Genomic DNA, 14520 nt, shown 5'->3' with positions numbered 1-14520 from the left:
CTATTTTATTATGCGTAATAGAAGGAGTTGAAAAAAAGCAATATAAGCACTGTATCTAACCTATTTAAAACTACAATCACAATGTTATCTGAATGCCTTACAACATCGTTTAAATCCAACAAGTAGACAAGAGAACAACAAATCTATGCAGGGTTTTTTATACATATGGTGAAAAAGTTTGCAAAGTGTTAAAATATATTTTCTGTTTCTGTATGTTTCTGGTACAAGAAAGTGATGTGTAGAATACTGTATATTTATGAACAGAGCCTTGACTTATACAAGCAATAATCGACTTCAAAACATACAATGTATATCTTAAAATATCCCCTAGCGCTGCTCATATAAAGTCAAATCCAGCACTACTAAAGTTCAGCCAGCTGACTTCTTTGACTCCAGTGGGCACTTGACTACGCCCATGATAACTGTGAAGTACCTGACAGTCTAATTGCATTCATATGAAAAAAATCACATTGCATAGATTTAAACAGGAAGACATGCAATAACAAGACAAATCACAGTATAGCAAAACCTTGTTTCTTTGGTGAAACAGAAGCAGATATAAAAGTTACAAAGATTTTAGACTTTCATTCACAAAAAAACCAGACATTCACATTATACACTATACAAGATAATAATATAAATAGAGAAAAGTATTATGTGCATTGTTTGGGGGCAAGGGGTGGGGAATGAACCAGCCAACACAGTGATGCACTGCCATGTGGAACGCACAAAGATCGGGTATACTCGATGGTGCAGTCACTGCAATTTCTTAAGAGATGTTGTCTGGAACTGTAGCTACTGTTCCCAATGAGCTATGGCAAGGTCGCTCCATGGGCAGCTCTGCCTGGTACAAACTCTTGCATGTTGGCTGGGTCTCAGTTCTTTTCCTTTCCCTTTCAACTTTTTGCATCGTATCCCCACTCTAACACAAAGACGTAAACCTCCCATCTGTGTTTGTATTTGTAATGTTATTTTTAAAGGTATATCATAGGGAACTTACTGTTGTTTATTTTCACTTTTTTTTTCTTCTTTTTTTCTTTTTTTTTTTTTTTTGTCTTGTGCCCAAAGGTGTGCAAGGCACTTGGCAGAAATAAGGACTTGGTAGTCCTTTCTGTGGAGAGGTCGTTTCAGACGTTACCTTCTACACTTACTGTACATATCCAGGTCAGTCACCGAGCTGACTAGGGTAAGAAATCGTAATAGAAAACTCCTACGTACACACTGCACCAACTACAACCTATAATCTCCTTGTGCACACACTTCTTTCTAGAAAGCCAAGATTCTGATTTTTCTGTAAGTCACACCGTTCTCACCCATCTAACTGCAAACAAATGATCCTGTTTAGCAGGAATTTTGCTCTCCAGGGAAATAGCAGTTGAACTTGAAAGATGGTTGCAAAAGTGGAGCTCAGGGGCTAATACTGCACTGGTGAGCTCTTTTAATCTTCTTTGCATGGGTAAAATAACATCCAATAAATTAAATCAGTATGGCTTACTTCATTTATTTATGTACGCTTCACAGCTGCAGCATTCATACACAAACATTCATTACTTTATAAAAAGATTAAAAAATGGTTATATATACAAAATTATTTACTTTTTTGATTTTTGTTTGTTTTTTACAAAAAAAATCCCCCAAACACCAGGTCTATCTCCATTTTAGAATGCAGAGACCTGTAATATAGACCTTGTGGTTAATGTTGTGAAAGCAATTTTTTAATTTTTTTTTTCCTCTTTTCAAAAAAGTGGCCCTGGTTGATAAAGTTAATGTATTAGCACTTGGATTTTTACAGGCCCTCCTTGTCATACACAACTCCTCCATGCAGTCCTTTCTCATGAATGGTGAAGCTGGAATGGAGGGCAGAAAAAAAGTTCCACATTGCAGTCCCTAGTTCATGCTTTATGCCACTTCTATGTGCTCTGTCTAAACTTTGCATCACACGGACGCAAACTGCCTTGGACGGGAATTGGCATAGTTCCCATTAAAAAAAAAAAACAACACCAAACAAACAGAACAAAACCTCATGTAACTTGTGTGTTTATCTTCACCTGATAATAGCAAATTTCAGTCAGTGAAGTTATTTCAACCATTTCCAGCCTAGGTAAACAACGTAAAAACGACGCCATAAATGACTGAAGACCTCTGAGGCCATTCTAACCATAAATATGCCTGAAATTAGTGTGACTTTTCATTTTATATACAGGATTTTAAAAACAACACACAATTAAACACATTAAAATCATCTTATTTACATTTTCATTGGTGCTAATCGAGCTGTTTAAATATTGCAGAAGGCTGGTATACATCATAAAATGGTCCACACTGATGGCATATAGAAGACTAATAATCTTTATAGGCTGGAAATGGTTTCCTTTTATCCCCATAAGCACTTTCCTTTTTTTAAAAAAAAATTTTCTGATAAACACCATATTTTTGCAAAATGCATTGTGAATACCGCAGTCCATAGTTTCAAAACAATTTGATAATACTCCTATAAGTGATAGAAAAGGCACAGAAAGTTATGACTTTGGCTGAAATGGTGGAAATCCCCATTCACCATTTAGCTCTCAGCGCCTTGAGTCCTGCCACGTTCTGATCCAGCGATGATAGTGTTTCGATGAATTTAATGATGTTCCCTTTCCTGATGAAGAGTGTTTATAGTAGTATTTCTTAGAGTAAGTCCTTTGGTATGTGGATGCTGCAATGAGAAGGAAGAATAAAAGGAAATTAATTTAAAATTATTTAACTATGAATGGGCTGGTTACACTTCACATTACAGTTCCACTTATTCTTGATGAATTAGAGGGTTAACAAATGATTAACTGGTTCTATGACCACGTTACAGACAGGAGAAGCATCGCTTACACACGGTTAGACCACAGTTGGAGCAAGAATTGTTAGTGTTATTAGTAACCTGTTGATTTCAGGGGCTTTGAAAAAGTGCTTTTCAATTCAAAAGAATCTTAGTGGCTTCTGTAAAGACAGAAGAGGAATATTTTCATTAGTTTTGAAGTCCTGATGTTTTTTCCCCACAGAGTGAGCAGTATTGCTGTCATAATCTGTCATACCAGATACACACTTCTCTTAAAATATAAGTTCATTACTTATTAATCTTAAATTAGCCTATTGCTTCTGATCCAGCATGGTTTGCTTTCAAAGAACTCACGATTCATGCAAGTAATTTTAGGCATATCCCATCTTCCATTCCCTTGACACCGGATAGTTGGAATGTGACGCTGGATGAAGCCATCTTTGCAGTGATATCTGATAAGGGAGTTGATCTCATAACGAGGTTTCATCTTCCCAAAGGTCTTTGCATTTTCCACAACGGGAGGCTGACCACACGCAACTGAAAGGAAGAGAGAACATAACCCAAAACCTGAGTTTGTAAATGCACTTCTGAATATGGTACTGACCTCGAAACTCCGGCTAAGGGAAGATGTCAAGGGACCTCAGTTAGATTCCCAAGACACACATCCAACTAAGGACCGGGAGATCAGTCTTTTCTGTAGTTCTCCTCCAGTCCTGCAGAGCAAATATGATAATGATGAAAACTGAAAACCAGCAGATTGTATGGTTAGTATTCCCTTTCTGGTTTAAATTTCTGATGTAAATTTGAGCCAAAAAGGCTGGTATACTCACCTAAGTGATTTTCACTGGAAAGCTGCAAAACCTAAAAACTAGTGAAGCTCTTACAGACATTTAAGAAAAAAGTCTCATTTTCAATAGTTCTCACTTCCTCAACAACAGACTATTTAAAAGCACTCAAAACTGATGGATCCATCAAGGTCCAGGGACCACGTTAACAAAAAGTTGTAAATGGTAGTTGGGAACAATGGAGGCAAACACAAGATTCTGGCTGCTTCTTTACTTTCCCAGTCTGAAGAGCCAGAGGCAATTCCTAAAACATTGCTGCATAGCTCCTGGTGGACAGTGAGGTTTCCTGTCAGTATCAGCTCTAACAATGTATAAACCAAATGCGCTTTTCAGATTCTAGAACTGCTATTAAACTAGATGGTTTTGGAAAACAGGAAGACATAGGTCAGCATTATTTGACGGGTGAAAATTATGCCTAACTGCAGCTGAAAAGCTAACTGCATACCAGTGGTCAGCTGCCTGCTCTGACTGCCTACATACTTCACAGTGATGACATCCCAGGAAGGAAGAGCTCGTAATATTTTCATGGTGTTCATGCTGTAAAGCAGGCCTGCCAGCTCACCAGAAATCACCTAGAATTTGTCATTTTAACTTTACAAAACTGGAATTTACAGAATTATGCTATTGTTACTGGGAAGGTTTTACCTGTTCCTTTCTTGCAGGTATAGGTAAGGTGATAATTGCATGGTACGTCATTCCACTGCCCATTCTCATGCCATATTATAACAACACAGTCTTCTCCAGCAGAAAAAAAACTGTCTGGCTGGTTTGGTCGCCAGTTCTCATATTGCTGTGGAAAAGGGGAGCAAAACCATTATTCGCAGTGCAGGAGTATATTTACATTCCATTTTACAGAAGAGCACTCAGTATTACCTTTGGTGAAGAGCAATCTCAATTGTTTGATTCAGGCTGTTAAGCACAAATTAAACAAAGCTGGGTTTATAATTTCCTCCCATGGCATTAACAGATTATCTCAATGGGAAAAAATATTCTGATCTAACTTCTCACCTACTGTAAACTGATGTCAGGTGTACAAAACAAAGTGACCCAATTCAGTGCAAGCAAAATCTGATCCCAAGTGTGCTGAAACACACTTTTTCCTGCATAGACAGACATGAGGTGGAATGCCAGGCAATGCACTAAATAGCCCATAACACTCATTTACTCCACATCTGCTAAGTGGCAAATTACAGAATAGCTTCTCAGACTCAAATTATTTATTCTCTGACCTCATTTAATGAAGTCATTCAATGCGATGACGTGCAGAATTAGGTGAAAAATAAGTAAAAGTGTCAGAATGTGCCTACAGATCATTGCAGATTGGTATTTCCCTTAAAAAGGCCTAGGTGGCAGACTGAGCATGTACAGCAGCATTTCAGCTTTAGAAATGATGATTCAAACTCTGCCTTCTATAGAAAAAATAAATCCAGACATCTATGAATATATATGAATAAAACTAGAAACTGGCACACTAGTTTTAGAAACAGAAATCTGGTTGTTGGTATGTGACAAAAAAACAAACAAACAAACAAAAAAACACCAAAAAAAGCCTCCTTCAAATGGCTGAAAAATATCTTTAGCATTAACAATAATAATAAAAAAGAGTTTCTTAGCCCTGCACCTGGGACACACATCTGGCATATTGATTTGGGCAGGCTGCGTTCTTCAGGATCCAAGCTGGCTACATGCCAGTCCGTACTTACTTAGCTATACTGCTCTGCAGCTTTCACCGCTGCATCTAACCTAAAGACCTGTCTCTACCAAAAGCTGTGGATGCTGGATGCTGGCAGGCTGCGCACAGCTCCACACATGGGCTAAGCCCACCATTACGCCACCGTAGAATGCACTCTTTCGAGCACAGCTAAGTTCATCACTGCACAATGTCATTTTTGGATGAAAATTAGAGAGGATTCAGTCTGGTTTTTGATCAATAAGCAGGAAAAATAGAAACAAAGGGAGTGTCACACAGATTGAAAATCTGTGCAGTAGTCCTTGGTAGGGGATGTATAGCCTACTGTCCTTGCAGTCAGCAGAGGTAGCATAATCTTTATTACACTTCTTGTTTCATCTTGATCCCAAATGAAGCACAGTAATTCAAGATTTGCATAAAATTATGTAAAGAAAAGCAAGAGAAGATTTGGGAAACTATTCTTAGTGATTTTCTTTGGGATTTCTGTTTGTGTCACTCCAAGAAGAATTTAATGAAGGATAAAAATAGATAACTGAAAGAACTGGAATTCACATAAATGCCAGACATTAACCAGGCAGCTAGCCCCTTGTATGGTCAAAATGACACAGTTTCTACAGCGCCTATATTTTCCTCAGTGCTTACATCTTTCTGTCTAGAGCTGGCCCATATAAATGTCATAAAAGTTTAGCTTTCTATTTTCTTAACTTTATGAAATAGCCCCTATTCACTGCCTGGGTGAACACATTTTAGAAATAAAGTTAATATACCGCACACAAGTAGTATTTACCTTACAATGAATCAAACTGAAAAAACTGAGTTAAATACTTAACCTTTTCCTACCACATGTCATCTTACCCATCACAGGTTTTAATTATCCAAGCGATTTAACAATCATGGTCTAAATAAATTTGTTCTGCGCTGAATTTATTACCTCTAATAAAACATCCCCCTTGATATGTGGAACTAACTTAATTCCATCACTACATTCCAGTGTTTAATAGTCCTAAACTACAATACTCCCTAACTCATTTACTCAGTTCAGCATTTCACATTAGCTTATAAATCAGAGCAAGAGTTTTGCGAGCACAGTAGCCCAATACCACACGTATGAGTCAAATGGGATCTGAGGGGTGGGGGGGTGGGGTGGCTTCCTGCAACACCTAGCACAAAAAAGAAAAGCAAGCTCTGTGTGTACCTCCTGAGCCAGCGGGAAGGAAAATGGGGAGGAAGGAATATGCCCGTGAACATTGTGTATTAATATAACTCAGAGAGTGCCCCAACACCCCTTCTCCAAAAGGGCATTTTTGAATGGCAGTAGCCAAAGGTCTAGCACCTTTTTACAGGTTGTACAGGTTTTTAAGGTTGTAGGAATCTGATCAGAAAAGTTCATGCTACCACAACACGGAAAGCTACTGCCTGCTGAACCAGGCATAACTGAGCACATGCACACACTGAGAGCTTGGGCTCGCCGGTGGTGCTGCCCCAGATACCTGCTCCATCTCCTCTACATAGGGGGCTGTGATGCACCTTCAGGAGCACCACAAACTGTAAGGCAATGACGGAAGTTTGGTGTAAGTGTCACTCATGCTGCAGGGAAGTCTGTCTGAGTGCTGCAGAGGTGGGGTAAGCAGAAAGAAATGATCACCTCTCACTTTGACCCCTGAATGGCGTACTACCCAATCCAACTGAAAAGTAAGATTTGCTAATGTCAGTCACAAATGTACGTTAGTTACATTGCTCAGATGATGGGCAGCAATTTCTTAAACTGAGGCAATCCAATCACTTTCAAGAATATGCCCAGAAAGACATAGAAAAATTACAGAAAACAGCCAGGTTACTGGTAGAAAATAGCATGATCAGTAACATCCTGACAGCAAAGGAAAGACTTCAACAAGTATTGCAGCTGTTTCTTGTGGAAATTATGCTAGAGAGCCATTTGCTTCCATAGGGATCAGAGTGTGGGAATGAAGGATATTTAATAGCTATTGGGGGCGTGTGAGCTGAAGGTGCTCAGCAGCTTGCCAGCTCCCACCCTAAGCACATAGACTCCATATGCTCTTACTTGCCTGGCCGTGACTCCAAAATTTGTCTTTGCTTTGCTGGCAGGGCTGCCATAATGGCAAAGGATTATATCTAGGCCCTGTGGTTTATTCAAGAATGTCTGATATCCTCCAGTGTGCCTTGCTGTTACCTCACATCTGATATCGTCATTGCACGGATTTATTTTGGCTGAATAACTCTGATTTTGCTTGGGGTTAGTGCCAGAATTGCTTAGCAGAGGAAGTTCCAGACTGTTGAATTGCTTTCTTAGGTCTCCACCCAGCTCTTCTGCAGTTTTTCAATTCCTTATTTAGCCACTGGTAATGGGATAATGATACAAAAAGATTCTCACAGTTTGAGCAGCATATGTGCTAAACAAATAAACAAATATTTTGCTTTCCCCTGATGGATTACATTTTTGCATGACCATGAGCATGATTCTGGTTTTCACTTGCAACAGTGTAAAACAGGCAGGGGTGACTGCACTATCTCCAGTAAACCTACATCAGCAAAAAAATTGATAGGAAAGAACCAAATCACATAAGTCACATACTGGTTTGTACTGTTTGTTTTCAAAAGTATACCTTACAATCTCTCATACCAGGTTTGTTAAGTGTAAAGACTTCACTACCCTTGCAATAAGTGCAGTAAGCATCTAAGATACTCAGGTCATAATTATTCTGCTGGGAAACATTGCTCAAAATATCCTGAATAAGATGCCCTTTTTGAAGTGGCTATGTCATTTAAGATCCTTGTATTTCAATGCATTACTGTTTTTTAGAAAAGTGTATTATACAAAAATAATAATAACAAAAAAAAAAAAAACCAAACAACTTCATTCCTTGGCAACATGTACTATTCAGGTTTGTTTGTTTTTTAAGATAACATCCAAAAAAGATCATCCATATTCACAGACAAGCCAAAAACGGCTGGCATTGTTCCAGCCACCCTGCTGCGAAGTTATATCTTCACGTACATTGTTACTGTCCCAGCAGACCAACAAAACCATGCTAAGGAGCGCTGTGTTTGTACTGGTACAGCCCCAGACATCCTCTTGCCGACATCCGAGCTTCAGTCAACACCTTTAGCAATACTCTTAGCTGTATCGTTTGTAAGGTACGACTGATGTTTCTTGAAAACCTGAATTCAGATGCTAGGTTGATACATGGAAGAAAAGCTGCTACAACCATTTTAGTCCTCAGCATAAATAATTACACGGGGTGATTGTTACTACCCTGGTTTTTAAACAACTCTACCATAAGACATGTGAAATTTTCCCCTGGATTTAAATGCAAAGCACTTCCCGACTGTACAATCTTAATTATGCACATGAGTCAAAAGGTACCTCAAAGGAGGTGTGGCCCACTACACTCTTCTCCAGCTATGAAGCATCCTTTGCTGAGGTGGCCGTGGAGAAGAAAGTTCAGAGCAACGCAGGGGAGTGAAGGCTGGAAGCACACACTGCAGGCTCAGGCAGATACCGCTGCACCAGCCACTCTGCAAAGCTCTCAACATCCATGATGGCAGGACACAAGCCTTTTTATCAAAAAAACTGAGGTCTCTGTGCAATCAGGTTATTGCAGGACCTAGAGTTGCAGGCAGGGTTTTGGTCCCTCTTCATTCATTTGCTCCTTTGGGAGCCACAACACTAGCCTGTCTTGCCATCATTTCAGGCAGAAAAGTGAAGCTCCTGTTGTGCTCTTTACACCTTTAATTATACTGTAATAATTAATGAATCTTTCTTGTCTAGTTTTTTCTTTGTTGTTGAAACCAAAGCCCGAGCGGACACATTGGATCTACTTGTTCTAGCTTTCTCTGCTGAAGATTACTAAAAACTTTCCTGCAGAAAGAGGGTGGATGGTCCACAGGTTAGAGTTGCATCTGGGACAGGGTTCAGTTCTTCAGGCTTCCCATGTGGCATGAAACAATGCACTTGGCTGTCTGATTCTCCGTCTGTAAAACTGACAATGTATTCTTTTGCCTCACAGGAGGAGCTTGGTTATGACGGTTACAAAACCCATGAAGATATTTTATTAAGGTCCGTAATTTGGGGGAGGATTTCCTTATATGGCATTGAATTAACTCACAGCCATAATCTGCTGGTTGGGTAACAGGCTGACTTTTCACATAAATTAAATGTAAGAATGCCAGGATTAGAGCAAGCACTTCGAAGAAGCTTTATTGTTAGTCACTACCTTTTCTCATTCAGATGGCTGCTAATTAAACTGAATGAGCATCGCCTTCCCATCACAAACAAGATCTTACCTTGTGGGAGATTTATTATTTAAATTTTCAGATAAGCAGCCTTATTTGAGGGACTCATTTCCTTATTAACGAGTAATCCACTCAGCTCTTTCAGATGTTTGCACCGCCAAGGTAAACCTACGAGTAAGCAGTATCTCAGCTTTGTGACACTGATTTGGAAATGTCATCCGTTCCTTTATCTCCAAAAGGCACACCAAGCGGCTGAGATCAATCGCTTGAATTTTGCATTCCAAAATAGTCAACAAGCACTGTGTTTAATGAGGTGTAAGAAAATAAACTATTGATGCAAACAGAACTTTACGGCTTGACCTCCTTATTGTGTAAAGGCCAATAATCTTTTGTACATAAGTAAAGCCAGTAAATAATTTACTTGAAATACATTTATTTAGATTTACAGGGTTAATGCTTTTCCTCCTGAAAAAAGGAAGCATGTTTTCAACATGTTTAAATAAGCTTAAAGTACAAATCCGTCCTCATACTTTTTGACACTTGTAATTTCCAATGTGATTTTTATTTTCTTGCATTCTGGCTGCTTCCCTATCTGATTGCTTCGTAATGCAAGGCTAATGAGGCAAATCAAAAAACCAAGGAAAGATGTAGGGACTTGTCTGACTGGATACTCTCTGTGCCATTACATTTTAAAGTAAAGCAACGTTTCCTGCCTGGTATTTATCACTAAACTAGCAGAAACCACCAGCAAAGTTATGGCTATTGTCCTTTTCCCTCCTTGTAACTGCTAAGAACAGGAATACACTTTATTCGTAACAGCAGACAAATTCTTAGAAATCTTTGTTAGGAAAGCCTCTGAACAAGTCCCTCACTGTGGAGGTTCTCTTAAAATTGGATAGCTTAACCAAAAATTACATCTCACTTTCAGTAAGACCTGGCAATTACCCACTTCTATAGGCTGGCTGAACTACAGCAAGATCAGCACAAGGCTACAATGAGTATATGGATCAGTTCAGAAAACCCTTGTTTGTGGCTCATGCTGTTATACAGCACTGACTCTGGTACATGAGACACTCCTGGGACGTTTGGAAGGGATGGCATTTCCTTTTGATCGAAAAAAAGTAAGACAGATTACTGTGAAGATCTGGCAGTGCCTGTAACACTTCCACTAAATTCACCTAGTATTTAAATGCATTTACGCATTGGGAAAGACAAGAAACGACCTTATAGCACAGGCTTTGTTTTACTTAATTTCACCCCAGTCCTGCAAAGGATTTTTCTGTTCAATCTTATGAATGGGAGCAGTCTGACAGAACTTATCAAAAGCATTCATAAGATTAAAAAGTCCATTCATCAAGTGTTTAAGCATATACCTTGTTTTAATGATTTAAGTGGTGCCCTAAATACTATAGGGTAGATCACATGCACAATTCAGACACATGTTAAAATAATTTGCTGAAGGAGGGGCCAACCTAAGTGTGTTGGTAAATCTTTGCTGGGAGAAATTCTAGTCAGTTTGACTGCAACTGCTGTATTTAAACTTATCTACAAGTACACATAAAAATCACATGTCATGATCCTGATGTTTTTTAGATCATAGTTGAATGGCTTCCCTCAAGCCCTTAATCTGAGCTTTATTTGCATGGGATTTGAGAAACTGGCAGGATTTGGATCAGGCAGACACCCAAGACTCCCCATTACAGAGTCACACTGTGAGCAAGACAAACTCCTAGAAGCAGCTTTGTGAAAGATTTCACTTGAAAGGGTTTTTTTTTTTGGTAACAGAGCAGTGGGATGTATTGAAAAACTCTTTGATTTCCTATGCAACAGCTTGCAAAAAAAGGACTGAATAACATACATTCATGTTTATCTAGCAATATCCACAAGCACTGATTGCAGACTGAGTAAGCAGTAAGATCTATGCCAAAAATAAATAATTTGGGAAGGAAATCTAAGGAATACAAATGAAACAAGTAGAAAGGCTAGCTGATGAAGCTGCAACATAAAAGCCCTACCAGCCCTATCTTTTGGGAGGAGCTGATCGTGTGGTGGAGCAGATGGCTAGCTCTTTGACATTTTTTTTTTTAAAACACCACCATAGCCTGACAGCTTTTCCAAGAGCAGCAGAAACCGCCGAGTACGGCAAGGAGCTCCCACTAGAGAGCACTGTCTGCTCACGGCTGAGATCGGACACCAAGGGAGCAGTCCGGAGCAGTAATTATTCAGAAAAGACACTACTTTTATTAACTCTTTAAAAGCTAATTAAAGCCAGTGGACACAACTCCATTGACTTTGACCTGATCTGTACTGACTCTTCATAGAGCAATAATTTTCATCATCGTTTGCACGCTGCACGGTTCAATTTAGTGGGTGTGCTGGGTGCGCTGCTGGGCTTGCAGAAGTCACCTTAGCAAAGACTGAACGATGAGTAGCAAAGAGCTGGCAAATTTTTCTTGCTAATGGGCAGGTGTTTTACTGTGGAAGGTAATTATGGTTGATTGTTACATGTTGGTTGGTATAATCCACGGTTTTTGGGAGTCACACCAACATAGTTATATATTATCAACATGATGAAAATTGCGTGGGGTGTGACTTTGTCTTTTTGTGCATAATTACCAGCAGGGTGACATAAAAAAGGAAAATCCTGCACTTTGTCATTGATGTCAACAATTTCTGCAGGTTTGAAGCTGTCCAAGAGTTTTAGCCCAGAGCCAGCCGAAACGAGACCCTGAATTAACTGCTGACCCCCCTGGTAAAAATGAGACAAAAACCCACTTTGTCCAAGAGGCCCTCCTTACTGCCTACGACATACTGAACTAAAAATATACCTGTCATTAATAACATTATGTAGTTCTCCTCCATTTAAATGCAGGTCAAATGAGCATCTTAAAAAGAGGCTGTAATGACTGACTGCAGCACAAAACCAAAACATTTGGTAGATTTAAAATCTCCTTCTCCAAGGATCCAGAGGGACATGGGCACAATGAGCTTTTTGTTTGCAGCTGACTACAGTACTTTTTAGTTTGTTTGCTTTATTTCACCCTCAGAAGCAGGCTCCTTCTCTACAATAGTCCATGCCTTTTGAAGGTTTTTGTGTTCAATAGTTACTCTTTCTGAGAGGGGTGCAGTTACAGATTTGCTCAAGTTAAAGCATTCTGATTCACTGACCAATAAAGGAAGGAAAAGAGGGGGCTTTGTTTTTGCCAGAATTAAACTTCTGTTTCGTTTTCCTTTTTTTTTTTTTTTTTTTTTTTTTTTTTTAAGTAGCTACCTAACACTGACAACCTGAGGTCCAGCACTGCAAAACACAAAGCATAAACGCTCCTGTGCCGAAGGGAAGAAAAACTAACGGAGAGTCTCTGGACAGTTTTAAACGTGGCAATATGCCCCATTACTTTCCTAGCTGGCAGCATTCTCTGAGTGACAGACAATATGGCCACAGACACTAGCCAGCTCCTTATTACAGCACTAATCTTATGTAATGGGAGTGAGCTCACTGCCCTACAAAGCACTAATTATCAACAGCATTTTCCAAAGGATATGAATAACTCCCCTTGTGAGACGGAGGCCCAAGGCACAACCCCAAGTAGCTATATGCGCTTAATCCATAACATGAATAGCTCCAAAGGACTCCTTTACTGCTGTGCCTGCTCACAAGGGTCCTTAACAGTGAAACACCAGCAATCCAAATACAATGGAGAAGCTGCCAAAAGCAACACCAGACTTTTTTCTGTTTGGATGGGTGTGCTTTACAGCTGTAAAAGTTACTATTCACAGAACTAAGTGAATTATTTAAATTCAATTTCCCCAAGATATTTTCAAATGTCATGTTCGTTCACTCTTCATTTCATCAAGCCAATTATTAAATGTTTTCACTGATAATGTAAGTGTTGTTATTCTGTATTTTGCATTACATCAAATTTAAAGTCTACAAAGATCCAATCAGGCATCAACGAATTCCTCTTTTCACATAGTTGTGTAAGTATCTATGCCTTGCTTTCTTTTCCTGTATTACTGTGATTTCCCCAAAGGTATTTGTTCTTATTACTTACAGCTTTTTATGATAATTGTGGGATGAGAATTGTCCATGATTCATCCTTAAGGAGCTGTTCACTATCACAGAAATGCTGGGAGAAAAGTCTACTGAAAATTGCAAGAATAATTTTAATTCCATAATTTTTAGAATGTAAACAAAGTCTTACATATAGCCATTTTCATTCCTGTGTAGAATGTAAATCAGAGGAAAACTAATGCTTTCCCACACCAAATGCCAACAGAACAGCCCTATAACTGCACTGCAATAGAAGAAAAGCAGAGCTAGCAAAGCATGCTCTTTAAAATACTGTATTACTTTCTTATGCCTCTTGCATCTGTCAGTGTAATTGTACCTGAAACGTCATGAGCAGAAATTGGCCTGATTTTCAGGAAGTAATGAATAATGAAGCTCTAAAGATGCTGGGGTGCTGCGAATTCTCTGAACACACTTCAGTAGCTGCTTTCACTAAGGTTGCATTTGAAACAAATTATCTGAAAGTGTGGACTAGGCAGATACACCAAAGTTTGAAGCTTACAAATTCTCTTCCTACTGGCCCATGAAATCTTGGACGTTGCTGGTATTCCAAGCCCATGCTTGTGGCAGTGGCCCCTGATCTTCAGCTCTCACTGAACTTGCACCACAAGTGAGGATCTAGGTTTTCGGAAAGAGCATGCACTTTTTATATTGTACTAACGTGTCTGCAATCAACCATTCCCCTTGACACAAAAAGGGAATGGCTGCTGCTGCCAAAGCATTTTTCATGTGGCCCATCAGCTCCAGAACATGAATCCACCTCTCCCAACCACCAGAAACACCAGAAAATTATTTCTTTCAAAAACAAAAAAGCAAAAAGAGCAGGAACCTATTGTAGATGAGAAAAGAT

At 39.2% G+C, this 14520-nt stretch overlaps 1 protein-coding gene across 1 annotated transcript in view; it reads right to left on the bottom strand.

Annotated features, from left to right (window-relative positions):
- Positions 1-998: 998 nt before the first annotated feature.
- Positions 999-14520, bottom strand: part of VCAN (versican) — a 101504-nt gene continuing 87982 nt past the window's right edge. The window contains exons 13-15 of the mRNA XM_037373730.1: positions 4303-4447; positions 3167-3349; positions 999-2698 (exon numbers count right to left, since the gene is read on the bottom strand). Of these exons, the coding sequence (XP_037229627.1) occupies positions 2568-2698; positions 3167-3349; positions 4303-4447 (459 nt within the window). The 3' untranslated portion in view covers positions 999-2567. The remainder of the gene's footprint in view (positions 2699-3166; positions 3350-4302; positions 4448-14520) is intronic.

The sequence above is a fragment of the Falco rusticolus genome, chromosome Z, assembly GCF_015220075.1.
Source record: "Falco rusticolus isolate bFalRus1 chromosome Z, bFalRus1.pri, whole genome shotgun sequence".
Taxonomy (NCBI): domain Eukaryota; kingdom Metazoa; phylum Chordata; class Aves; order Falconiformes; family Falconidae; genus Falco; species Falco rusticolus.
Note: the sequence above shows the minus strand (reverse complement) of the source record. Positions and strands in the feature narration are given on the sequence as shown.